Below are 27,738 nucleotides of genomic sequence, written 5' to 3'. Positions count from 1 at the left end.
GCCGTCTCTCCGGCGCCCTCCCGCCCCGTTTCCCAGAGGGCGGGCGGGTGGGCGCAGCGCGCTGCATGGCAGGCGGGCGGGCAGGCACAGCGCGATCTCTCTGGTGCCCTCCCACCCCCGTTTCCCAGTGCGGTGGGCGGGTGGGCACAGCGCGCAGCTGCGCGGCGGGCCGGCCAGCGGGCGGGCGCAGCTCGCGGCGCCCTCCTGGCGGGCCGCACCATGGTGCCCTACACCACCCAGCCTGCATGTAGGGCCGGCCCTGGTTCCGGAAGTCTGTACTTAACCTGAAGCGAACTTTCCCATTGAAAGTAATGGAAAGTGGATTAATCCATTCCAGACGGTCCGTGGAGTACTTAAACTGAAAATACTCAAAAAAGTTTTTGACCCTGTTACTTCGGATGGGTGTACTGTAAAAGAAAGCGCCATGAATCCAATACATTATGTTATTCTTTAATTCCATGGCAGGAACATCAAGGATCCTCCTGATCGCTCATAAACCCTGACTGAATCAGGCTTCTGGTGTCCATGGAGAAGGACACGCAAGACATGGGGAGGCGGCGATTGGAAGGAAGCGGGAAAGGCCCTTCTTCTTTCTCCAAACAAAAATAAAAAAAACCGGACGTGCAAAAAGTCAACACGGCGACCGTTTTCTTTAACCAGACACTAACCGCTTGCCCTCGGATAACTCAGGGAATAAGCGTGCACTGACTGCACATGTGTGTACTTTTACGGTCGCTGCAACTGGCAAGGAAACAAGCATCGCCTGAGGCTTTTCCAAAAGGAGGGAAATTAGCAGCAGAGCGCAGAGCGCGCGTCCTGTTTGTGTGGATTTTACCCTTTCCAATTCCGCGCTGCTCCTCGTCCTCGAGCCTTGGGGATGTGCCGATATCTACCAGCCTTGTCCTCCAAGTCTAGAGCTGCAGCGGGGAGAACAAACCCCTGGCGCCCAGCCAGGACTCTAACTTAGAGATACCGCCCACTCGGCAGTCTTCTATTTGTGTGCGTTGTTGGGGAGTGGGGAGCGGTTGTGGTGTGTGTGCGTGCGCGGTAGTTCCCCCCCCCCCGCTAACAATTCCGGATCTTCCCTCGTCGGATCTTTTAAATTATCGGTCAGTAACGCCCTCCGCAAAGCCTTCAGCAAGCCCAGGACAGCATGTCTGGGAGCAAATACGTAGACTCCGAGGTAGGGCATGCTTTTGCAATGTTTCATTCTTTTCGCGAAGCTGCTTTGCGTTCCTGGCACAGAGTACCTGCTTGCGCCAGCCATCTCTTGAGTGCACTTGGCTCGTCCCTTATCTCAGTCCTGCTCTCCACGGCGGAGCCCTTTCCAGAGAACTGAAAAGCCTGTTTTCAGGGCAATCGGGGGTTATTTGTCTGTGTTGTGTTGGTAATCTGATCTCCTGGACGGGCACTTGTTGTTTTTTTCTCCCCCCCCCCTTCCCTCCGTGCGCCCTGCGCTCCCAGAGAGAGCCTTCCTCCTGCTTAAACTGCTTCCCCCCGCAGCGTTTCCAAGGCTGTAGAGGCGCCCACCCAGGCTTAGGGACAACTCTAGAGTAAGTTGTTGGCTTTTTCCTGGGGGGGGGGGAGTGTTGTGTTTTGCAAATATGTTCTCTGTCACTGCCCATTGCAAAGAAAGGACTGGAGTTTCTCTCACACTCCCCGCCACCCCACCCAGGTCTCGGTTAATTCTTACAAGGCAGGAGAGGGAATCTACCGGAGAGCGTCTCCAAGGCTAAACTTGTAACGAGCGTGCAAAAGACATTTCTTCTTAAGGGGAGCTGCAGTTTGCTAGCCTGGAGAGTGGCGTGGAGTTTGGATTTTCTGAAAACGAAAGCGGCTCGTCTTCGGGCAACGGCACAACCCAACCGATTTGCACCAAAAGTTTCCAGATTTGAATGGGTTTCTAGAAATCTATGGGTGGTTGTTTGGGGTCAGGCTGGGACAGCACTCTTTCGCCTTAACTTTAGAGAGAGGTCATTTTTATTTTTTATTTTTTTAAAAAAAGGAGGAAGCGGAGTGAGGGACGGCTGTCAGGCAAGCGACTCTTTGAATGGGTGGTATTCCAGGGAGGCACGATTAGAGGGACTTTGAGAGCCCCGCACTAACACTTATTGAGGATTAGTTCTGCCTTTAACCGTCTTGCATCTCCCTCCCCCGTCCATTCAGGGATGAAACCTAACGCATGTGAGGGTTTATGACTGAATGGACCTAGGGATGAGGTATTTGTTCTGGATTAACGGATCCGGAGTAGGAGGGGGGGTTAAATCGTAGTGGCCTCGTTGCAGGAGACGTTTTTTCCCCCCAGCCAGCCTTCCTCCCAAGGCAAGGAGCGCTCTCCCAGGCCAACATGTCAACGGGGCGGGGGTTGTCCTTTGTCACATTTGCATCCCCGTCTCGTCTCGCCTTTGCCTTCCCTCCTCCTTTTGCTGGGGGCATTCAGGAAATTGGCGAAGAAGGGGGTGTCCTGGGGTGCTTACATTTGCCACTGAAGATGCTGGGCGCGGCTGCGATCTTGTGCGCTCTTTCTTATGAGCGGGACTTCTGGGACTTGCTGTCGAGTAGAAACGCGCGTGGGATTAGGCTGCGCGGTGGCGCGCCGGTTGGCAGGCAGCGCAAAGGCGCAAAATACTCCGGTGCGCGTGAAACGCGAGGTAGCAGGCAAGGTGCCAAGTGTCCCAGCTGATTTGTTGGGGGCAGGGAGCGTCTGGGTCCCCCCTTGCTTTATTAAGGAAGAGCTCCCTGCAAGAGGAAACTTGGGGATTCCAAGCTGCGAATTCTCCAAGCGCGTGAACAGGGGCGCGGTGGCTGCGCCCTCCCCGGCTGTAAACCTGCCCAGTTCTTGCGCGCGCCAGGAGAGGACCCCTGGCGGCGCGAGCGGGAGTCGCGGCTCTGCCTGGTACCGAGGGGTGTGGTGTAAGGTACTTTATGTCCATTTAAAATGCCAGCCTCTGGGGCATTCGCTGGATGAAGTTCCTCCAGGCTCCGCGCGCTCTCCCTGACCAGTGCAGCATAGACAGCCGCTCTCTGAACGTCCGATGAGCGAGTGGGATTTTTTTTGGCGTACATCCCCTTCCCAGGACCGCGTCGTTCACTTAGCAGTTGCAGCGGATTCACTGACCGCTTTCCCACACCCCTCTCTTTCCAGGACTTTTTTTACACAGCGCCCATCACCATCAGGGAGCAAGGCAACATCTACAAGCCCAACAACAAGGTCATGGCAGATGAAATGCACGAGAAGGAGTTCCATGACGTTCACACCAAAGAGATTGACCTGGTCGATCGAGACCCCAAGCATCTCAACGACGATGTGGTCAAGGTAGGAGGAAGTCCAGAACTTTTCTCAAACCCACAAAAAAGGGGGAACCCATCCGAATCAGATCAGAAAACATGCTGGGCTGCCGGGTGGGGGTAGGGAGAGAGAATGAGACTGGTTCGTATGGGATGCTTGAAGGAGGACTGGTTTTGGTTTGGAAAATCAGCCCCAAAAGCAGGTGGTGCTGGGGGGCTTTCTAAGGAAACAGATCACATTTGTGATTGCTTTTTAGCAAAATACTTCAATTCTCTGTCCGCTAGAATGTTTGAGAACTCCACACAGTACCTTTACAAACTTTTAACAAATTAACAGCATGTTCAGAAAGTCTTGTGAAGGAAGCATATCCTGTTTCAGAAATGGAAGCTTCTTCCTATTTACTTTCTAACGGAGCCTTCATTTCAGGCTATTTAGCCTACTGGATTTTTCCAGTGTGGTAGGCTTGATAAACATAGTTATGGAAGAGCTGGGTACAAGCTCCACCCTTTTTCATGGAGGGATTATGTACCTTCTGACAAGTCCCTGCTTTTTAAACTCAGCTGCCCTTCTATAGCCTCACAGTAATGTGAATGTGAACATGTCACCGATTGCAAAGTACCTTTGTAAGTGAAAAACAGCAGCTGCAGCAGTTCTTGCTTTTGTTTAGGTCTCTGAAGGAGAAAGGCTGCGATCCTGTTGACACTTGCCTGGGAATAAACCCCATTAGATACAATGGCCCTTACTTCTGAATACGCACATACATTGGATTGCACTCTTGGACTGTGATCCTAAACACACATACTAGAGACTCAGTCCCATTGGACTTGCTGAGACTTGCTTCTGGGTAAACCTGCTTAGGACTGCACTTTTGATCAATGTTTGCGTTGATTTCTAGGCATGAAGGATAATGCATATTAAAACGCCTGTCACTGTGTCAGCCTATTAACAGAAGCAGTGCATTATAAAATAAAATATTGAGGGTGCACAAACACCATTTGTAGGCAATGCTCATTGACTTGGGGGGGGGGGCTGACCCCCTCGGGGGGTGTCAAAGTGGCCTCAGCCCCTAGGAGTTGGCTCCTTTGCTCTCATCCATAGCTAGAATATTACTTGGTCCCAAAATGTAACTTCTTCAGGTTGCCTGACTAAATAGGAAAAAAACGTATTTGTATATTTTTCTCAGTAAGTATCAAGCTGCCCACAAGGGCTGGGCTTCAGGAGGCGGGGCTAGGAGCTTTTTTTTTTTAAGCAAGGTTGTAATTTGCCACTGGATGCTGAAGAAAGAGAAGAAGAATAAACCTGCAATATTTTGTCATGTTTTCATTATTAATCTGACATTTTTTTAAAAAAGAAATGCTTGGGGGGGGGATACTAATGCTTGCACACAAAAAAACCTACAGGTGGCAAACATCCCCTTAGAGACACTATTCCCTTTTCTCCCTCACATAGAAGGGAATGTCAGTTCTAAGATGGTACCCTATTACAGCACGCAAGGGCATAGTCGGAAAAACAAAACAAAAACCCTGCGAACAATTGCTTATTCATATACAAACGTAGCCAGATTTTGGCTGCAGTCCTATGCACATTTACCTGGGAGTCAACCCAGTGGCACATTCTTCTGAGTAAGCACAGGATTGTGCTGTTAATCAATTAATTGATAGATTAAAATTTATGGAATATATTGTCTGAGATTGATTTTTAACATGTCGCAGCCTCAGGGAAGATGAGAGGGCTTAACTCATAGCTGCCAAGTTATCCCTTTTTTAAAGGGATTTTCCCTTATGCTGAATAGGCTTCCTTGCGAGAAAAGGGAAAACTTGGCAGCTATGGCTTAACTGGGGCGCAGACTCTCTGGTTTCATTTTCATGGTGTTCAAATCACGCTACTTTGCTAAGCCAGGAATAAACAAATCACAGCTCTGGGTTAATGCTATGTCTCCCAAAGAAGCCATGAGCATATGCCATGAACACTGATTTGTACATAATGCTAAGCCAGCACTGTGGTTTGTTGCTTTGCAGCTGCACAAAAGGGAGGAACAGGGGTGAGCATAATTCGAGCAACAATGGGCCAACCCGCTGCTCATTTTTGATTCAGACAGTGGCTTACCCTGAAGGGCCCAATGTTAATGAACAAGGGAGGGGGAATCATTTATTCCATTTCTCAACTTTAGGGGTGAGAGTTAGCACTTATGTAGCCAAAATGGCACCACACCCACTCCAAGATTTAAAGAAATAATTTAAAAACTCATTGCAAAAACGGGGGGACCAAAAAAAGCCCTAAAACAAATTCAGCGATGACTGGGTATGTTCAGGGGTCATGGAATGCTGGTTGGATGTTTAGGTGCGGAACAGAAAACTGGGAGGGTGGGCAAATGGAATGGAGTCTCCTGAAAAGGGTATATGTCAGGCATCCACAAACTGCGGCCCTCCAGATGTTTTGGCCTACAACTACCATGATCCCTAGCTAACAGGACCAGTGGTCGGGGAAGCTGGGAATTGTAGTCCAAAACATCTGGAGGGCCTAAGTTTGGGGATGCCTGGTATATGTAGTTGCATGGCTAGAACCCTGAACAGGAGAATTACACTTTCCAACATTTTGTTGCAAGCCTCACTTGTGTGCTTATTCTGTTATATGGACCTGACTTTCCATCGGATCGTTTTGGCAAAAGCATTGCTTTATTCACAGAGATGGGAGCACAGTGACAATCTGCCTCATCCAAATGGAGATAAAGGGGGAGCGGGAAAGAGATCCTTTTTCCAATCTAAAAATGCCAAAAGGAGAAATCATTAAGTGAATTGGAGCAAAGGCCCTTCTGGATCCCTTGTTAATTTTGTAAATGTCACATTTATACTAGTCCAATGTATCTGGGTCAATGGAAATTGCTATCGGGGCCCATCTAGGTCAGGGAGAATCATGGATGTAATCCATTCCTGGCAGAGGCACATCATGCTGCAGATGTGATGGCCAAGGATGGTTTGTAGTCCAAGTTTTGCTGAACTTCTGGAAAAACATATTTCTGCAACTCACTCATTGTAAGCAATCTGATGTTCAGTGCTACATCATGAAGCCTCTTGAGTGGAAGAAGAAACCTTTGCATCTAGGATGGGGGGACTAGTGCCCATCCCAGGTGCTGGTTGATTCTCCACCATAGCTGCCAAGTTCCGGCCTGAGACATAAGGGACTGGACCGGAAGTAGCAGACCGGAAGTAGCGCTGCCGCCATTTTGGAACTGGGTGGAGCATGCTCAGAAGCTACTTTTGATGCTGCTCTGCCCTGTTCCAAAATGGCCGCCGCACCAGAAGTCATGCTGCAGCCATTTTGGAACTGGGCAAAGCAGCATCAAAAGTCGCTTCTGAGCATGCTCCACCCAGTTCCAAAATGGCCACCACGCCAGAATAAACTGGGGGGGGGACAAAAAAATCCATTTTTTCGGCTGGGAACAGCTGGAAAAACGGGGGTTTCCCAGGGAATACGGGAGACTTGGCAGCTATGTTCTCCACTCCCATCAGCCCCAACTATTTTGGCCAAGGATCACAAATGATAGAAGCTAGGGTCCAGAAAGGCTTTCTGTCCCAGATAGATATCTGTAAGGTTCCACCTGCCCAGTGGAGATATTGTGGAGAAAAATATTTCATTCTGTTGGCATAGAGCAGGCATAGGCAAACTCGGCCCTCCAGATGTTTTGGGACTACAACTCCCATCATCCCTAGCTATAAACATCTGGAGGGCTGAGTTTGCCTATGCCTGGCGTAGAGGGAAGAAGTAGCTCCTTTCTATAGGCTGATTAGCAACAGATGTTTGCTTGCAGAACTGGACCTTCCAAGTTTTCTAAACCCCGTCATTCAATCTAAAGTGTTGAAAGGGCCACAGCTCAGTGGCAGAAGTCCATTGACTTACTTCTGAGCAAACTTACATAGAACTAGACTCTTGATATCTTAGGTTTCTCACTATTAGGCTACTTTGTCCTGCAAAAAAAAAAACTGCAAAAGTTAAAGAATCATGCAAAACAATGCACAAGAAAACAGGTTGAATAAATAATATAATCTTTCTCTTTTAGGAAGCGAAAATAAGCCTGAGAAGGGGAGTGTTTGGGGAGTGAGGAGAATAACATATTTTCTAACTCATTCTTCAGCACCAGCTGAGGTTCCCAAAGCAACAAAACCTTCTGAGGATTAGTGATATGTGCAATGCTGAAAGGAATCTAGATAGCTCTCAACAACATTGCAGAATGAAAAAAAAGATGGATCCTACTGGGAATAGGAGGCCAATCACTGATGAGGAAAAAGCACATATCTTTAAGGAAATGTTTGCAAGCATCTCTCAAGGGAGAGGTCAAAGATGTCAGTTGTATCCTGCGTCCCAAAGGAAAATGAGAACATTGGGAACAAATTCAGACAGCGGACCCTCTCAGAAACAAAAGATATTTTCCCTAACTCAAGATTCTTGTTTTCATAATTTACGTGCGGCAATTAGTTTTGCAGTTACACATTTAAACTGCTGCTGTACGGAAATGTCCTTTAGGTGGCTGCCAATTGGGGGACAGCAGCAGTAATGCAGTAATGCTTTGAATCCAGCTGAGGGCTGGTCTGAAATGGCAGCTCCAGTGACTGATACCGGTAGTATGGAAATTAGGGTTAGTTATTTTTCTATATTTGTTAACACAAAATACAAATATGCATCCAGGCTTAATGGCCATAATATTTTTAAAAATAATAATATTCCAGGTCTAGTTTTTGCATGTGTCACACCCCTGCTTTAACTATGAATCCTGCTACCCCACTCACCCCATTTCTGAGCATTTTAGCTTTTTGTTCAGGACTTTTGCATTTCTTGTTGCTCGCTCCATGCTGACACCTACACAGCGCCATAAAAGCAAAGCCAACCACAGAAGATAAATGATTAGGCCAGGGACAAGGAATCTGCTCTGTATGCAGTTCATCAAATGGCTTCAGTAATTTTTTTTTTGCATTTTAAAAAAATGCCTCGCAACTCATAAAAAGCAGGGGATGTGCTCCCGCGATGTACATTGCAAGGTGCTACATAAAAGTCTGTTGCACCTGAGGTTGAAAAGCTGAAGACGAATAAGCTTCAAGGCAGAGGTGAGATATGTGCAAGTGAATAGGAAGCCAAACAAGTTTCTGAAAGGATCGTGCTTCCTTTAGCTTGGTAACCACTGTCGGGGCCAGAAGGGGGCTGTATCCGCAGGTGAGCCCCCTTCCTGTGTCAGAGGGCCTTAGCAGGCTTACCTGGCTGCCCTGGCAGTATTTGACAGCTGGCTCTATCCACCTCCAATTCCCTAAAGTTATGCCTACCCAGGGGGCAATGAAGGAAAAGGCTAGATGTAGCTATCTGGCACTCCACCAAGTGCCAGGCTGTAAGAATGGCCCACCGACAGTGGACTCTGGCATGGCCCTGGGAGCTGCCCAAGGGTGCCAGGCTGCTATCTCCTGCCCTGACAGCTTCAAATTTGGGGGCATTGCCTGGGTTTTTAGGAGGTTTGGCTTCATTTCCCCTTGCTCCTCCCCGCGTCTCATAGAAGCAAAATAAGTTAGGTAAAATAAGGTAAACATGCAAATGTGCTTGATTTGCATTCTCTCTATAGGTTGCAATGAAGCTTTAGTTCAGGCATCCCCAAACTGCGGCCCTCCAAATGTTTTGGCCTACAACTCCCATGATTCCCTAGCTAACAGGACCAGTGGTCGGGGAAGATGGGAATTGTAGTCCAAAACATCTGGAGGGCCGAAGTTTGGGGATGCCTGCTTTAGTTCACTACAGTGGTACCTCGGTTTACGAAATTAATCCGTGCCAGAAGTCCGTTCTTAAGCCAAAATTGTTCTTAAACCAAGGCGCGCTTTCCCTAATGAGGCCTCCCACCAGTGCCCTTCCACTGTTCGGATTTCGTTCTTAGACCGAGGTAAAGTTCTCAAACCAAGACACTATTTCCGGTTTTGTGGAGTTTGTAAACCAAATCGTTCTTATACCGGACTGTTATTAAACCGAGGTACCACTGTATTTCGGTTACGTTTATTTCACCATGTTATTTTAATGGTTAGGGGGTGTACAAATCATCTGGGCATTGTGTCCAGTGTGCACTTCACTGTTAAGTGTATGGTATGGATCTGATGCTCTCCCATATGCATGTATTTGGAAATTCTGCCTATACCAAAGTAAATAGCAGCTGGGAAGGGTCTTTGAAGAACCTTCTCCCTGGCATGCTGTTTCGAATATATAGAGGAAGAACTCCTGAAACATGTACACATATACACTGCAGTCTCAAGTGGTACAGACTACAGTTTTACCATCTGATTAGGCTGTTTGTGAAGACTAAGCCAGACCTGAAATTTTTCTTTTTTTAAAAAAAAAAGTCATTCCAATATCCACCGTTGGACAATTCCATTATTAGGACCAACCAAAATGTTACAAAATAGTGGGCAATTTTTTGATATCTCCAGAACTTCTGCAGAACTTAAAATGATTCATAGAATCATAGAGTTGGGGGACCCTGAGGATCATCTAGTCTAACCCCCTGCAATACAGGAATGTGCAGCTGTCCCATATGGGGATTGTACCTGCAACCTTGGTGTTATCAGCACCATGCTCTGTCCAACTGAGCTCCCTATTTTGCGGCATTTTGGTTGTTCCTAATAATGGATGTGTGGAATGGATGCCCAACCGGAGATTTTGGGGGGCAGGGGTGGATTTTTTTTCTTACAACCTAATGTAAATTGCAATCCTACCCATACCTGGCCTACTCATAAGTAAGCCGTCCTATTGAGTTCAATGAACTTACTCCCAAGTAACCATGGACAGGATTACAGCCATAGTTTCCTTTGCCTTTTTATGTTCCTTACAAAATCATAATATATAGTTCCCAGAAGCCACACAGGTGGCTTTAGAAATCAGCAGAATAAATATTCGCTTATTCTCCCGTTCTGCCCTTTGATAATGGTTCATAACCCCCAGTGTCAGTGAAAAGTCTTGAAATTTGCATTTTCAAAGCAGAAATTTAAAACAGGCATGATCAGACCCAACACCTGAGGATGAAGAACTTTTTTTAAAAAAAAGTATTGTACAATAAAACCACAGCACAGTGTATAAAGGGTGTGTACCAGTATCTGGGGGAGAGGGAGGTACTACAAAATCCTTTGCTACTCCAAGACTCTGAGAACAGTGGCTACACATCCTTACATGTACAAAGAATCTGCTAACGCCTGCAGAGTTTATGTGCACCATTTATATACATTAGGATTTATGCCATAGTCTCTCTGCTTTTCCAATGCTTTCTTGTTCCTTCCCCAAGCACAGCCTCTCCCTACTCCCACACATGGCCTTTCTCTGAATCATTAAATGTAGCCATGGACGCTTTTTCCTCTTAGTCTCCCTAATGACAGCCAGTTCTAGATTATGCCGGCCTCCTAAAACGATGGGGCAAAGTGAAAGAGGCCCTTGTGTGCGTTCCCTCTGGCAACTCCTACTCACGGTTGCCTGCAACTTTGTTTCTGCGTGTTTCGGGTTGTGTTTGTTTTCATAAACATAGGCTGCAACCCTGTGTTGTACTTACAAGGAAGTTAGGTAAGCCTGTAAGGATGGCTGAGAAATAGAACATAGGCAGAAATGGTTGAATTGGATCCCCTTTCACACTCCCTTGCTCAGTATAGGGTATGTGAGATAATTGCAGCTTCTCTTCTCAGTACTGGAGTTAAAAGAGGCAGCTGATTGTCTCTGCAGGAGTTAGCAGAGATTTAAGTAGCTTGAGGCACTTTACATAGTAGCAGCAGGTGGGGTTGTGTTGCCCTTCTAGCTTCCCAACACTGTGTGCTGTTTTACTGAAAGGCAGAGCAGGGCGCTCTGCAAGGAATGACTTTCCCACTGTACCTGCATTAGCAGCCTGCTGCCTTCCTCTTCTGCCTCTCAATAAATGGCAGTGACACACAGTGCTGGGAAGCCCAGAAAACAACACAGCCCCACCTGTGCAGCCCTGCTGGCCCCTATAGTAATAACAACAACAACAATAATAATAATTTATTTATCCCCGCCCATCTGGCTGGGCTTCACCAGCCACTCTGGGTGGCTTCCAACAGAAAAATGAAATAAAATAATCTATTAAACATTTAAAAGCCTCCCTAAACAGGGCTGCCTTCAGATGTCTTCTAAAAATCTGGTAGCTGTGTTTCTCTTTGGCATCTGATGGGAGGGCATTCCACAGGACGGGCGCCACCACCGAGAAGGCCCTCTGCCTAGTTCCCTGCAACTTGGCTTCTCGCAATGAGGGAACCGCCAGAAGGCCCTCGGTACTGGACCTCAGTGTCCGGGCAGAGCGATGGGGGTGGAGACGCTCCTTCAGGTATACTGGACCAAGGCTGTTTAGGGCTTTAAAGGTCAGCACCAACACTTTGAACTGTGCTCAGAAACATACTGGGAGCTAATGTAGATCCTTCAAGACCGGTGTTATGTGGTCTCAGCAGCCGCTCCCAGTCACCAGTCTAGCTGCCGCATTCTGGATTAGTTCAAAGGTAGCCCCACATAGAGCACAATGTAGTAGTTTAAGCGGGAGATAACTAGAGCATGCACCACTCTGGCGAGACAGTCTGCAGGCAGGTAGGGTCTCAGCCTGCATACTGTTTCTCATTCTCTCCACCCCCATTTTACCTTCACAACAACCCTGTGTGGTAGGCTAGCTAGCCTGTGCTTGAAATGCAATCCGTGGACACACCCCTAGCAGGCAAAGTGCTCTGTTAACCTGTAAGAAATGCATGCATCACCTCAGAGGGGAAAGGCACTGCACTTGGCTTTATAGGCCCTGGATCATGGAATTGTAGAATTGGAGGGACCTTGAGGATCATCTAGTCCAACCCCCTGCAACACAGAAATGTAGAATTGGAAGATACCCTTCCTGCAATGCGGGAATATGCAGCTGTCTCATACGGGGATTGAACCTGCAACCTTGGCGTTCTCAGCACCACGCTCTAACCAGCTGAGCTATGCAGAGTCAAGTTTCCTCCCCTTACCACAAGGCCCTGGAGCCTGGACAAATACAGAAATCCTCTGTTGGCACTTCTGCATCACACACAGAGCCATCACATCATGACAGGTTTTGAAGATTGTTTTCAAAATCCACCAACATCTCAGTTTCCCTGTATCAGGCCATGGCCTAACTCTGATACAGGCTGCGGCTGTGGCCAGTTTCTGGCACAAACAGGCAAGGACCAGAAAGGCTAGAGACAGGCCAGCCAGACAAAGACCAGAGCACCAGGCAGAAGTGCAGAGTGGAGCCAAAGAGAAGGCCGAGATCCAAGACAGCAATAGAGGGTTGGACCAGAAGCAGATGCAGGAAGGTGTCACCATCTGAGGCACCAACTGGGGAAAGGAAATAGCATCAGCAGAGTCCACAACTCAGCAAATTGACCAGACCGATTCCAGCCAGGCAAATGCACTTAAAGAGGGTGTGGAGCAGAGGCAGAGAGGGGAGTGGTGTGAGAATAGGGGGTGTGGCTTAGGGAGGGCATGTGGTCTGGAAAGAGTTTCAACAGCTGGACAGCATGACTTGGAGGATTGCAATGGCACCCACCCCACTGAAGCCTGATGTTCCCCACATCTGGTGTAGTTAATATGCTTAAGTTGGGGTGCAGCTTACCATTATGCGCTCCCTTCCCATCACTGTGTGCATTCACTGTACACACAGTTTCCATCCGAAAAGTGCTTAAGGCCATTGCATGTGTGCATGTCTGTTTTCAAGTTTCTCGCATAAATTTTAAAAATCAGGTGATTTACTAAGGTCATGACATAGATTTGGAACTTCAGTTCACAGGTCATATTACAATATATTTCTTTTTGTCTTTTTAGCTTTCATAAATCCAAGGATTCCTAAAATTACCTAAGCTCTGCTGACTCGTTGACTGATGCAGAGGCCAGCTCGGTTTGTTTTACTTTGGCACCCTGATAGAAAAGCGAGAATTTTCTCTATCTTGGATGTGAAGAATTATTCCTCAAGGAATGAACCAGTGGCGATGTTGATTAGGATCAAGGACTAATTTTGTTTATGCCTCAGTTTTTTTTCAGCATAATTGAACCCTTATGTACTGGTTTTCACTTCAGTGCCAGTGCCCATGAGTCATAACCCCGTAGGAAAATGTTTGCTTGCTATAGCTATGTGTAAACCATGTGCATAAAAGTCAAAACAGCAATTTATTGGGCAAGGCCAATGGCCCACCCAGGGCAATCTCCAAAAATGGCTTGTTGACATCCATCTGTCGCAGCATATGGTACCCATATTTCTGTCCTAGGGGAATATATGTCACATACCCCTTTAGAGTTACTTACGCCAGAAGCCCAGAAAGTAGGTTGGTGTGCAAGCTGCTCACACATCTGGTTTTCCCACTACAGCATAACATCCAGATCCAGCTTCAGTGTCGGAGTCTGGAAAGCAACATTTAATGCCTGGACTGTGTCTTGACTTCCAGCATGAAAGCACCTGCCGCCAATATTGGTAAAAAGCAAGACCACCGTTCCACTTCCTGTATGCATGCTTCTGCTCTGAGTATGCAAGAGAGAATGGACAAAGATTGTCAGATAGTTGTGCTCAGAGTGGAGGCTCCTGGGAAGGTCAGAAGAATAGGCATCCCTGATTGGCTCGGGGAGGCTGCAGCTATTCCCACAGATTCCAGTTTGCCCATTGTAGAATTTTCTTCACATGTAGGCAAACTAGATAGAGGGCATTCCTATCTAGTCCTGTTTACTCAACATGGCATATATAGTCCTGCACTAGTTTCCTTCCCCCTGCTCGTCACTTGCATGTAGAGCCAGTGTGGCGTAGTGGTTAGAGTGTCGGACTAGGACCTGGGAGACCCGTGTTCAAATCCCCACTCAGCTATGAAGCTCACTGGGTGACCTTGGGCCAGGCTTTGCCTCTCAGCCTAGTGTAGCTCACAGGGTTTCTAGTTTATGGATGTTCTGTGAATGAAATTGGGTTCAGAAACAATACATGAGAGAATTCTGCATTTGGACTTTATTTGTGCATGGCTAAAACAAGAACACATGACTGCATTTTTTGTCCGATGCCGCTGAAACAGAGATAAACTTGCTAACCTCAAAGTTCTCAGGACCTTCAATGCGCTGCAGTCCCCTCTACCTTCCAGTACATTTCTGTTAATGGCTTTAGAGACTAATATCTTCTAGGCTGTAGGGTTCATGGGTTTTGGATAAATTACACGAAGGATAAATATGGCCCAAAGCTTTGTTTATATCTAGCGCGCTTGCTTAGTTTTCAGCAAAGTGCTGGCTGATAAGTTCAGCTTCTCGAAATAGGAAGGAGGAAAGATTCCATCACAGCTAAAGGTGAAAGTGCTGCATTCTTTGGTCGGCCTGCGCCTGTCAAATTCATATGCTAGGATTTACAAAGGACAGCAACAGTTATAAATGTCTCTTTATGCAGCTTGCATTTCAAGTACATGCACATGTCAAAGAATCATGGGAACTGTAGATCTACAACTCCCTTCACCCTTAACAAACTACATTCCCCAGGGTTATTTGGAGAGCTTTAAATGTATGGTGCGTAGGCAGCCTATGACAAAATGCAATTTGGCTGCACAATCTTTTAAGTCAGATATTACACCCCCTTCTTCAAGTGAAAGAAGATCTTTATTTGCAAATGACCATAAGGGAAAGTGCTCTTTGCTGTCTAGCACTCTGAATAGAGTACTGTAGGTCAGTCTTCCCCAGCTTAGTTCACTCCAGAGTTTTTCGACTACATCTCCCATCAAACCCCAGCCACACGGCTGCACCGATGTCGGGGGAAACCAGCATGCGGGATTAAATATTTAGCTAACCATCAGATGTCAAAGAGAACAACAACCAGACTTTTAGAAGACATCTGAAGGCAGCCCTGTTTAGGGAAGCTTTTAATGTTTAATAGATTATTGTATTTTAATATCCTTCTGGAAGCCGCCCAGAGTGGCTGGGGAAGTCCAGCCAGATGGGCGGGATATAAATATTTATTATTATTATTATTATCATCATCATCATCATCATCAACTACATTCTACTTGGCACTGTGGGTTAAACCACTGAGCCTAGGGCTTGCTGATCAGAAGGTCGGCAGTTCGAATCCCTGCGATGGGGTGAGCTCCCGTTGCTCGGTCCCAGCTCCTGCCAACCTAGCAGTTCGAAAGCACGTCAAAGTGCAAGTAGATAAATAGGTACCGCTTCAAGCGGGAAGGTAAATGGCGTTTCCGTGTGCTGCTCTGGTTTGCCAGAAGCGGCTTTGTCATGCTGGCCACATGACCTGGAAGCTGTACGCCAGCTCCCTCGGCCAATAAAGCGAGATGAGCGCCACAACCCCAGAGTCGGTCACGACAGGACCTAACGGTCAGGGGTCCCTTTACCTTTACCTGTACTTTCAATGTGCAGTGTGTGGCTTCATCAGGTTCCCAACCCCACATTTAATACTAAGCATGAGACTCCAGGATGCAGGGAAAGGTAGATTTAATCCTTCCCTCCCCAAGTGTGATCCCAACTAAAATTGACCCCAGTGCATCCATTAGCACCATTTTCATCGGTATTGCAGCTGGGGAGGGAAGAGTTAAACTGCACTGCAGCCTGAATAAAAAGCAAAGGTGGCGTACAAATGAAACGATTGTTTGATAAATCGGGATTACAACTCCCATCAGCTGCAGCTAACATTCGCCTTGCTAAAATACCTGGATTGTGTGCTTGCGAGACCACACAGATCCCCTGAATCTCTGCCTGCTTTTTCCACTGCAGATGCTTCGGTTCATAATCAATCCCACATTCTTCTCCTGCACTTGATACCTCTCACAGATATGTGTGTGTTGACCTGTTGTGGTTCTCCAACTGCAGCGTTCCTTTGATAAGTTGAACACCCGGATGTCTGCTGCTTATGTGTATGTTCCAAAGGAAAGGGGAAATCTCTGTTCAGAAAAAAACAAAACCCAGGCTAGTTCCAGTACTTGCTCCACAGTCTCTGTAGCTTTTGGCACTTTGTGGTAAGGCTTTTTCTTTCCCCTCAGTTCAGGCTAACTAACAAGGTTCTCCAAATGATCCTTAATGGCTTTGTAATTATAATATAAAGGCCACCATCCCACTTCTCCCCTTTTAAGGAAAGTGAATCCATTCTCTGGTGGCGTTCCAATTTTGATCTGTCTCCCCTGCCTGCCTGCTCCCTGCAACGAGACTTCCATGACTCATAGCTGTGGTCATTTTATGAGCAATGCATATTTGCTCCAAGTGAATTGTTTCAAAAAGGAAACTGAGCTCTATGGGAACACGAGCGTGATAAAATCTTTCTCTATTGTAATACTCTTATCTGTTTTCAGCTGTGCAGTTTGGGTCATTAAGCATGTGAGGGTGCCTTATTTGCCCTTGAACATGACAGATTTTTATTATTTCAAGAAGCATCATCATCCTCTGATGGTCCTTTTTAACAATTAAGTATTTAAAACACACAGAGAGTCATTCAGAGAATGGTGGTGATTGTAATGGAAGCCATGGGTGGGGGACTTTTAGCACTGAATTTTTCCTGGACTGCAACTCCCGTCTTCCTTGACCATTCGTCATGCTTTCTGGGGCTGAAGGGAGTTAGAATCCATCTACATCCGGAGAGTCGCATGTTCCCCATCTCTGATGTAAATTTAGAGATGAAGGCATCCACCTACAAATGGTATGAATTAATTCGCTAATAATCCGAGACCTTCAGGGAAACAGGGATTCTTAATATAATTTTAATCAGCACTACTTCCTCTGAAACTAAGATTAATCATAGCGGCATGGTGGAAGATGGCTTTTTGCAAACATTTAACTGTGCACTCCTGTACACATCTACTCAGGAGTAAGGCCCATTCAGAGCAGAGGGGCTTAATCCCAGGTAGGTGGGTATATAAGATTGAAGCTTTAGGAATGATCAATTTCCTCTACCCACCCAGAACCCAGGGAGGCTATTTATCTTTTTTCCATCCCACTTCCAAGGAGGCTAAGGCTCCTCTACTTATCTAGGACAGGCATAGGCAAACTCAGCCCTCCAGCTGTTTTGGGACTACAACTCCCATCATCCATGGCTAACAGGACCAGTGGTCAGGGATGATGGGAGTTGTAGTCCCAAAACATCTGGAGGGCCGAGTTTGCCTATGCCTGATCTAGGACCTAACCACTAGGAGCAATAGCAGTGTGGTTGAGAAACAGGAAGCACCCTTTATCCTTTGGGATTTTACTTCAGAAATCCCAGTAAGGTTTGTTACTTAATTATATTGCAAAGGCCATTCTGCATATTTTACAAAGGTTTCTAAATCCCAACACCTTGAAGACTACAACTGAATTCAAGAGAGCACGACTAGAGATGTGAAGGCCCAGGAAAAAAACGGAAAAATTCGGGGGGGGGACCAGTTTTTTTCTGTTTTTTTCCTGAAGCCTTTTTTGTTTTTTTCCGAAAAATTGGAAAAATAAAAAATAGATTATGGAATGTTTTAATTTAACATGATGAATAAAATATTTTAAGATAAGGGGTTCAAATATTTTATAAATCATTTTTTAAAAATATGTATGGTATCAGATTATTCTAATTTCTGTGAGGAAAAGCAAGTCCTAGGTTACAAACTGACCTCACCAATGCAAGAACAAGATACATTTCTTCCTTTAGGAGGTGCTGTTGTCACCAGAAAAGAAAAAGGTTTCAGTTTTGTTTTTGCATGCGTGTGGTATGCATGGGTTCTGTTCCTCTTCACTAGGCCTCAAAGCACTGGAAGAAAATATAGAGCAACAAAAAGGGCCTGAAAGTGTATGTGCTGTCAGAGAAGTGTTATGAAAGGAAAAAAAGAAACTATTTTAAACATTAAATGCTGTAAAACAGTCTTTAAAAAGTGAAATAAACTAATTTAAGCACATAGTAGTAGCTAAAGTGGTTAACAGACCACACACATTAGTGTGAGGAAATACATAAGGTCTCATGGGCAAAATATGGGAGGTGGAGTAAGCATGTTGCATAGCAAACAGTGATGAATGACAAGTTCAATTTCAGTTCCTGTTTGGATACACTATATTTTTTAATATGCTAGTTGTGATAGTTTTGTGCCCATTAAAATTCTCCATAGTTATATTTTATGTTTCTAAAGTAACAGAATGACTTTCAATCTGGAAAAGAAAAAAGAAGTGCTAATGTAGCATTTTTTTCAATTTTTCTGAAAATTTTCGTTTCCCCCCCCCGAAACCCCCCCCCCAGAAAAAAAACGGGTTTTTTTTACAAGCTTCAAAATTTCTGGAAATTTTACATCTCTAAGCACGACTAAATGCACCTGCGCAAGAATTCCCAGCATCAAAAGATTCCTCTCTTCAACATACCTTCCCTTTTGACTTTATAACGCATAGGCTGCAGGTCTTAAACAAAAATGCAAACTTCCCTTAAATTTCTGAAGCTTTCTGGTGGATCTCCCCCCCCCCTTATTTTGGCTGCAGTCCTAAACACACTTCTACAGGAGAAAGGCCTATTAAGATCAGAGGGTTTTGCTTCCAATAAAACAAATTTAGGATTGCACTGCATATTTATTCATTTTTTTTTAAAAAAAATCCACACATACATAGTCATTTGAGCAACGGGCCCATATGCAAAACTAAGCTTTAATATTTCTTATAGCAAACATGAACAAAAGCTGTTGTGCAAGTGAAATTACCAAATTGAATGGTAGGAAGCCAAGCAGTATTGAGATCAGGAAATGGGTTGTGGGTGAAGAAGAGATTATCATACCGTTTAAAAACCTTGACCCCAGCAAAAGGTTTTTATGGAGTGTTTGTTTTTGTTTTTTTACCTTGGTCAATTTAGAGAGAGGAGAGAGAGAGAGAGCTTCATTTTCTCCACATTCTCAAGCAAACTAACTTGATTTGCACCCTCTGGATGAATGCACAAATTGGAACACAATCGCATTTCACACTTCGTGAAATTTTGCAGTACAATTCTCAGCTTGAAAAATCACCAAAATGTATTCATAAGTTTATTTTAGAATAAAACATGTTTAGTAAAGTATACATTGATATGAATGTAGATTTTCATACAGACTTAAAAAAAAGGATCCCAGACTAATACAGAAATGGGATGGAAGAGACACATGCAAAATAGCGTTTAAAATGAGTTGTGTTCATTCCGCGACATTTCCTGGAAGCTGCAGAATCAACAAATTCCCCTGTGTACATGTACTATTAAGGAACAGGTGTCTGCCTACCGTGTTTCTCCGAAAATAAGCCATAGTGATAGGCTTAATAAAAGTGATAGATACTTAATTTAAAAAAAGACATCCCCTGAAAATAAGCCACCGTGTGTTTTTTTGAGGAAAAATAAATATAAGTCGGTGTCTTATTTTTGGAGAAACACGGTACCTCTGAGCATGACCGGCATGCAACTTTAAATAAGTTATTAATAGCTGCTTGGAAAATCTATTGGAAATGGAACCCAAAAATGACCAAGCAAAAACATATGCCATTTCTCTGGAGTGGTGGTTAAAGAACGAGATTAGGACTAGGACTCAGACATGTTTATATTATTATTATTTAAAAGGTAAAGGTAAAGGGGCCCCTGACCATCAGGTCCAGTCGTGTCCGACTCTGGGGTTGCGGCGCTCATCTCGCTCTATAGGCCGAGGGAGCCGGGGTTTGTCCGCAGACAGCTTCCGGGTCATGTGGCCAGCATGACAAAGCTGCTTCTGGGGAACCAGAGCAGCACACGGAAACGCCGTTTACCTTCCCGCCGGAGCGGTCCCTATTTATCTACTTGCACTTTGATGTGCTTTCGAACTGCTAGGTGGGCAGGAGCTGGGACCGAGCAACAGGAGCTCACCCCGTCGCAGGGATTCGAACCGCCGACCTTATGATCAGCAAGCAAAATATTATTATATTTTATGAATTACCTTCCACATATCTGCCCCAAGGCAATTAACAGACATAATCTTAAAAATGGTGTGTGTGTGTATGTGTGTGTGTATGTGTGTGTGTATGTGTGTGTGTATGAACAGCCAGATATATAAAGGAACTAAGTATTTAAAATTTCTGTGCCTGGGAACACAATACACTAAAGCTTCTTTTTACCACTCTCATGTCTTTGCCCCATACAGCTCTTTTGACTGAAATGCTCTGTTCTGCTTTGGATGGTAGAGAGAACTGAACTAGATCATTGCCTGCAGTTTGACACCACTTATCACAAATGACGCCAAGGACAGTGACCCACCAATATGCATTAAGGTTTTTATGACAGGTCCATCAAGCTTTCTTCAGCACGGCCATCATGGAACGATATCATGATGTACAGTATTGGGGTGAGAGGAGGGACTTGACTAAGTATATCGGCTTTGTCCCTCTAGATGAGTTAAGATGTCATTACGATAGCATAAAATGCTTTGAAAGCATCCCCAAGAGCCTTCAGTTGACATTAGAGGAGGCTTTTTGCAGGACCTCATCCCAGCGCCTAGTAATAATAATCAACATTTTTACTGAGGTCAACGCATGAACCTCGAATGAGTCTTAGCCTACAATACCCTTTCATAGGTCCTCAACCCCTAGAATATATCATCGCAGTAACTAAATTTATTGCACACATTTATTGTGCAGTGTACAAACTGATTTTTTATTTTTTATTTTTTTACAGCTTGCTACTGGCACTACCGGTAGCTCTGCTCTCTCACACGTTCTCACACTCTCATACAAATGCAACACACAATATTTCAGAAGCAAAGCTACAGGGAACCAGGCAGAGGGCCTTCTCAGTAGTGGCGCCCACCCTGATGTCAAAGAGATAAACAACTACCTGGCATTTAGAAAACATCTGAAGGCAGCCCTGTTTAGGGAAGTCTTTAATGTGTGACATTTTAATGTATTTTAATCTTTGTTGGAAGCCGCCCAGAGTGGCTGGGGAAACCCAGCCGGATGGCCAGGGTACAAATAATTTAACATTATTATTATTATTTTATTACATAGTTATGGATTTGTCTACTAGATTTGTCGCGGCTACATGTAGTAGCATGTATGGTTCACACCTTCAAGACTACCCACTGTGAACATCAACCACGTTTATGCAGACTTTTGAGTCTATTGTTGAATCTGCTTACTGGGGAGAAATCAGATTGCATTCCCACAAAGCCTATTCATCAAATGTCTTGAAGCCTGTAATGCTCAGAAGAAATAATTACTGTTATGTTAGCGATAGAATGCTGTTTCGAAATAACAGGTGGGATATCAAGGTTTATTCTAGATTGCCATGTTTGTTGAAAGGTAACTGATAAGTGAGGTAAATAATTGTCTAGGATGTATAAACTGTATTTGCTACAGAATTGCTAGTCAGTTCCTTTTTGGGGCTGTTTTGGGGAAATGGGAAGACCCCCAGTAGAAGCTTTCTGGAACTCTGAGGTCTAAAAGCCCTGCTTTCTAACCTCAGCTGCTGTGAAAATGCCTTTAGTTCAGCTGGTAGAGCATGATGAGACACTTAATCTCAGGGTTGTGGGTTCAAGCCCCAGGTTGGGTGAAAGAGTCCTGCATAGCAGGGGGTCATTACTTTTTTTTGGCGTGTGTGTGTGTGTGTGTGTGTGTGTGTGTGTTGGAGCCTCAATGGAAAGGAGAACTGTGTGTTCTCTGAATCCATGCACAGTGCAGTGGATCTGAGCCGCTCTGTTTTCTTTTTCTTGATGTACTTCCCCTATTTGGTTATTTTGGCGACAATAAATATCCTGTGCTGTGGATTATATCAAAAGATGCGTTCGTGCAATATGTGGATGAGCTATTTTGTTTCAAGATGTTTCTGTGAATTTTCTCGCAGAAAGAAATGTTATGACAGACTCTGTGGATATTTTGGCATTTCTGAAATATGTACTCCTTTGGATACCTTTCTTTCTTTCTTTCTTTCTTTCTTTCTTTCTTTCTTTCTTTCTTTCTTTCTTTCTTTCTTTTGTTGGTTAGGAAAAAAGGACTCAATAACCCCTCAAATCGAAAGGAAAGGTAGTTCTTCCTAATGGCCAAACTACATGTAACTTGCAAGTAAGCTGGACCCTGAAGTTTGAAAGGACCAGAACAAAAGCCATTTCGTGACAGAATACACTGGGGCTATGTACACACCACACCTTTAAAGGACATGCAAAGCACACAGTTTCCCTCAAAGAATTCTGGGAACTGTAGTTCCCAGCAACTCTTAACATAATGCAGTGCCCAAATTCTTTGAGGGAAAGAATGTGCCTCTAATGCGCTTCAACAGCATAGCATACACACAACCTAGTACTACAATAAATGAAATGAACTATCCAGTGCTTTTTTTTCAGACTGGGGGGGACGCAGGGCTACACATGCCCCTAAACATTTTGTGAATCTAAGTTTGGCCGCATTGAGGGGCAGTATTTCAATATGAGTAGGAAAATGAGAGTACCCCTAAACATTTTTTTTTAGAAATAAAAGCACTGGAACTATCAAATGCACATATACTTGGAACGCTTACATTTACATGACATGCCACAAGCTGTTTGTATTGAATCCAGTACAGCAGGGGTGAGGGATCTCAGGTCCAGGGGCCAGGTGTGGTCTTCTAGGCTACTCATTCTGAGTCTTGGGATTCTCTCCTTTCTTTAGGCCATGCCCCTCGCTGCCTCTCTTCTGTGCCCTCCTTGAGCGCTTTGGCCTGGCTGGACTGTGTCCTTGGGTGGTGGTGATGCCTTTGACTTTCCTGGATGGCGGACGGGAGAGATGTGTGCCTAGGCCCCTCTCGTTTTGACACGAAGCGGCCACATCTATTGCTGTGACTACCTTTTGCTTCCGGCTCCACCCTTCACTGGCATATGCCCCCTGGGAAGCAGCCCTTGGGGAAATGCAACCCCACGGCTGAAAGAAAAGATTCCATACCCTTGAGCTTGTTTGGCCAAAATAGAAAGCCTAGCCCAAGATGCAGTGGTGGTTGATATCCATTGGTGGAAAGCAGGGTGGCCAACCATAGATGGACCCAGAGCCAAACTCATTCTAACTTTGTCCCCATCCCCATGCTTGCTTGGGGCCAAACAAATTTAGGCGGAGGAAGCAGACAGTCAGAGCCACCCTCTGGACTGGATGCAGGTAAGAAAGCAGATGGACTCAGAGGAACAAAGTTTGAGTGCTTCATTTGCCCTAGTGTTTGGTACAAATGTCAGAAACTGCTCAGATTATGGCTGATTTGTGACTCAAAGTGCAGCAGCTGAAAAAGCAAATTAACTTTCTGCACACACACCCCCCCCACACACACACACCTCTACTTGCATATAGGCAAAACAAGATGGTAAACCATAGTGAAGGCTACCATGGGCCTCCCAGTCTTTTTCCTAGCGCCAGCACCTCAACTCCACCTCCTGTGCCTCTTTTACAACACGAGCATTGTGTTGATATAGGTTACTCTGGATATCAAGTTGCATGGCTGTTGCCTTCAAAGTGAAAGAAGTGCCTTGTAGAGTTTATTTGTCAGATTTGACGGCTTGAATAGGTGCAGGCTTGGTTGTCGCTTTTCGATTTTCCTTCTGAACTTATGTCACCTTTGGTCTGCAGATTGATTTCGAAGATGTGATTGCCGAACCTGAGGGAACCCATAGTTTCGATGGGGTCTGGAAGGCAAGCTTCACTACCTTCACTGTGACAAAATACTGGTTTTATCGCTTACTGTCTGCCCTCTTTGGCATCCCCCTGGCTCTCATCTGGGGCATCTACTTTGCCATCCTGTCCTTCCTCCACATCTGGGCAGTGGTGCCCTGCATCAGAAGCTACTTGATTGAGATCCAGTGCATCGGCCGAGTCTATTCTATCTGCATCCACACCTTCTGCGATCCACTCTACGAGGCTATTGGGAAAATGTTCAGCTCCATCAGAGCAACAGTACGGAAAGAAGCATAACTGACGTTTCGAGGAGCCTGAAGAGAGGGTCTTCTCCCCTCCCCTCCATTTTTGTGTGTGTGCCAGTCCCAAGGCTAGATCAACGATGAACAAAGCAACTGGCACATGTCATCTGATGAAGCAACCAACCTGAGTGCAGCAAAGAATCACTTGCCCAAATTTCCTTCCTACTTAATCTCTCCTGGAATTATATCTTCCCTTCTTTTTTCAGGAGGGAGGCTGATCTGCAAATTTTTTTTTTTTTTAGGCCAAATTGCTGCTCTCCCATTCCTAGCCTAGCTGCCTATTGTTTTGCTGACCCTTTGACGAACTGACTCATGTTCTGCTTACCCTTTCCGTTCATTTGTTGCAAGTTCAGTTCACAACGCTATAAAATAAAGAGCCGAAACATTGCTTGCCAGCGCTATAATGCTGCTCTTGATTTTATTGTGCGCGACAAAAAAAATAAAAAGGATCTAAAAGCTATTGCAGCATAATGGACGTGACAAACTGGCAGATTTTAAAAGAATGTTCTTTTTTCAGTTCTATTGTCTGTCGACTGTAGTGCTTTACTGTAGTGGGCCATATCTAACTGCTACACACAGATAGATCTAAGTACAAATAACTAATATATATGGTGAAGAGAGAGACACACAGAGAGAAACCAAATGTTTTTAGGATAGCGCCTTCAACCCAGGCAACTATTCCTGCCCACAAGATGCTACAGCTGTTGCTTCACCTTTGATTTGATTTGTGGTTCCTCCTGAAAGATTCATTGCCGATCTTTGTTGCATGTCACTAAAAGGAGTACACAAGGAGCCACCTTAGTGCCTTTGAATATGGAATCATTCGTCTAACCCAGTGGCATGAACTCCATATTGGTGGTTCTTGCATGTGACACTCTAGATCTGCCCGGGATCGAATGTGCAGCTTCGCAGGAATGCACCACACCTGCTTTATCATCAAGGTGTGGTTCCGGCTGATGTCAATAGCCAAGGTCAGAATCCAAGCCAGAAATGCATTGTGGATTTATTTTCTGGAACCGGGGTCCCCATGTAAAACCAGGAAATGCTCTGCGGCGCTACCTGTACCGGAGGATAATTTGTCGCCCAAGCTACTACGAACTGCATGCCACAGTACTATCTGCGGCAACACGTGCAAGAAAAGGTTCCAAGGGGATATGCCAACATTACAGCAGAGGGACGAGGTGTGTCCAGCTCCTGCAGCCATGACAACTACGAACTGGGTTTGCAAGGGTGTTTTGGTTTGGTTTGTTCGCTTGTACAAGGGGCTCTCTTTGAAATCCCCTCCTCAGCCAAGGTCAGCATGTTGCTGGTACATTCACGCTTTGCTTACTTCACACTAATCCACTGCAAGAGTGAGTGGCTTTAGCATTATGTACTACATTGTGATTCCCCACTCCCTCCCCCCCCCTCCTAAGCTGAGCTGTACACACCAATCAGGAAGTCTTCATGGAGGTAATTTGTGTGAAATTGTCAGTGACAAAAAAAAGAAATAAATCAGAAATAAAGCCTCTGCAACATGATGTCGTGCTATGACCAGCTTGGAGATTTTGCCCTCACTGTAAATGTTAACTGTGGTGAGAAGGTATCTTATTCAGCCTTGCAAGAAATCTGTTTGTTGCTGCTGCTGCTGCTTTTTTTTTAAAAAAAAAAATAGCTGTGAGGTAGAGTTAACTGGGATAAACTTCCTTAAGTATCCAAACTGAGGAATTCTAAGGCCTGAGCTTACTTTTGCTGGGGGTCATTCCCAGTGAATGGCTTGTTTGCAACCTTGCATAAAGTCTGTAGCAACTTCCAGATGGCAGCCAAGCATTATTAGCGATAATACCTTGCATAGTTCTTGGCACAATGTGAAAGCTTCAACATTAAAAAAAGCAGTGCAGTCCTAAACATGTTACTTAGGAGATGGGCCCCGCTTCGTTCATTGGGATCGAGACATTCCACTGCTGAAAGTGGAGTCCAAATCTCACCTCCTGGCCAGCCCTGCTAAGGCCAACTCTTGCTGCAGACGCCAGTCCCTACCTTTGCTTATCTCCCAACCCAGTGTGTCATTTGAATCGGATTCCATCTCCCATCAGCCCCGGCCAGTATGGCCAATGGCCAGGGATGCTGGGAGTTGAAGCCCAGCAACACCATGAAGCAGGGGGGCCAACTTGAATAAAATATTGGGGGGCACAGGTAAGCCTCACCCTGCATAATCAATCACATGCACACATATTATTTGAATGGCAATCCCTATCAACTTGGGCGGGGGCTGAAGACCCCACAGCTCCTAGGAATTGGCTCCTATGTCATGAAGACACCATGCCGGCTATCGTTGCTCAGCCAATGTGGTGTCCATTTTATCACACAATGGACGCATCTCTTCATCTTTCCAAAAGGCAATTATTCCTGCTTGAAGGAAATCACATTTCCCCAGCACTCAACCAGGAATATTCTGTTGCTGGGGAAATGCAGTTCTTTCTCAGACAAGCAAGTTTATTGCAGTAAGGGGACGTTCAAGTTTTGTGACAGGAAACACTATTTTAGTAGCTTTTTAAAAGAGCCTTACATTTACCGGGTAGTTTTCATTTTTACACAACCTTGAGCTCGTTCCCACTGTTATTTAAACAGTGGAATTCGCTTTGTCCTTTTAACATAAAATCAGTGAGTAGTGCACTAGGAAAGGTGCTGTTCCTCCAACAGATGCTGTGCCATTTCATCACCTGGAAAAGACTGAGGCTGCAATCTCAACTCTTGTTTTCCTGGAAGGAAGCCCCAATGTATTCAATAGGACTTAACTTCTGAGTAGACATGGTCAGGATTGTACTGTTGGTGGTTGGATACTATGGCTCCAATCCTGTACCCACTTACTCAGGAGCAACCCCACTGAACTCGGTGCAACTACTACATGTAGAGGACTGTCCTGTGATGCCCAAGCCAACTTGCATCAGGTTGCAAGGATGCTAAAGCTTCTACGTATTTAGATGCATTTTGCTCATGAAGGCCCAGGCTGTGCTTGTTTGCCACAAAAACCTTGTTAAGTTGGCAGCGGCAGAGAAAACATAGTCAACTTTTACTCAGGATGCAAGTCACTGCTGAAGCCAATGAGAAAATGCCAATGAATTTCCAGTAATACTAAATAACGTCTGCAGAGTTGTTTTAACAGGTCTATAAAAATTAGGAAGAGCTTTTGAGGGATCCCTTATTTTTAGCACATAAATTGCAAGCCTAGTAGCTATTTCTCTCTTCTTGCATTTAAAACAAACACTGGTCTTGCTATAGTTTTACATTTTTACTATGTACATAAGCGAGAGTGTACTATTAGATATATATTTTTGCAGTATTGAGACACACCTTTGGTGATAATGAAAACAAGATCTTATTTGGTCTTTACCTAAGGAAAATCACTTTGAAATCGATTGCATAAACTGTGTACCCAGAAAAAGTTCCCAAATGAAATACATTGCTGATCCAAGATATTTACATAGCTATTGTATGCTTACAAAGTATAATAACTGACACATATTTTTTTTAATTCTGCATGTTCTACAGCCAAGGCTACAACCTGCACAATAAAAGCAGTTT

General features: G+C 45.1%; 1 protein-coding gene across 6 annotated transcripts; it reads left to right on the top strand.

The window, feature by feature from the left end:
- Positions 1 to 510: 510 nt before the first annotated feature.
- Positions 511 to 27,738, top strand: CAV1 (caveolin 1). Of its 6 annotated transcripts, none has more exons than XM_035126823.3 (3): positions 511 to 999; positions 3,146 to 3,316; positions 23,828 to 27,738. In XM_035126823.3, exons 2-3 carry the CDS (start codon positions 3,215 to 3,217, stop codon positions 24,167 to 24,169), a joined length of 444 nt encoding a protein of 147 aa, XP_034982714.3. In that variant the 5' UTR covers positions 511 to 999; positions 3,146 to 3,214; the 3' UTR covers positions 24,170 to 27,738. The 6 variants fall into 6 exon arrangements, with proteins under 6 accessions (XP_034982714.3, XP_034982713.3, XP_034982715.3 ...); XM_035126822.3 differs by lacking the exon at positions 511 to 999 and adding an exon at positions 1,113 to 1,183; XM_035126824.3 differs by lacking the exon at positions 511 to 999 and adding an exon at positions 1,113 to 1,553.

The sequence above is a fragment of the Zootoca vivipara genome, chromosome 9, assembly GCF_965207765.1.
Source record: "Zootoca vivipara chromosome 9, rZooViv2.hap1.1, whole genome shotgun sequence".
In the NCBI taxonomy this organism is placed as follows: domain Eukaryota; kingdom Metazoa; phylum Chordata; class Lepidosauria; order Squamata; family Lacertidae; genus Zootoca; species Zootoca vivipara.
This window is presented reverse-complemented; position numbering and strand designations above follow the sequence as displayed.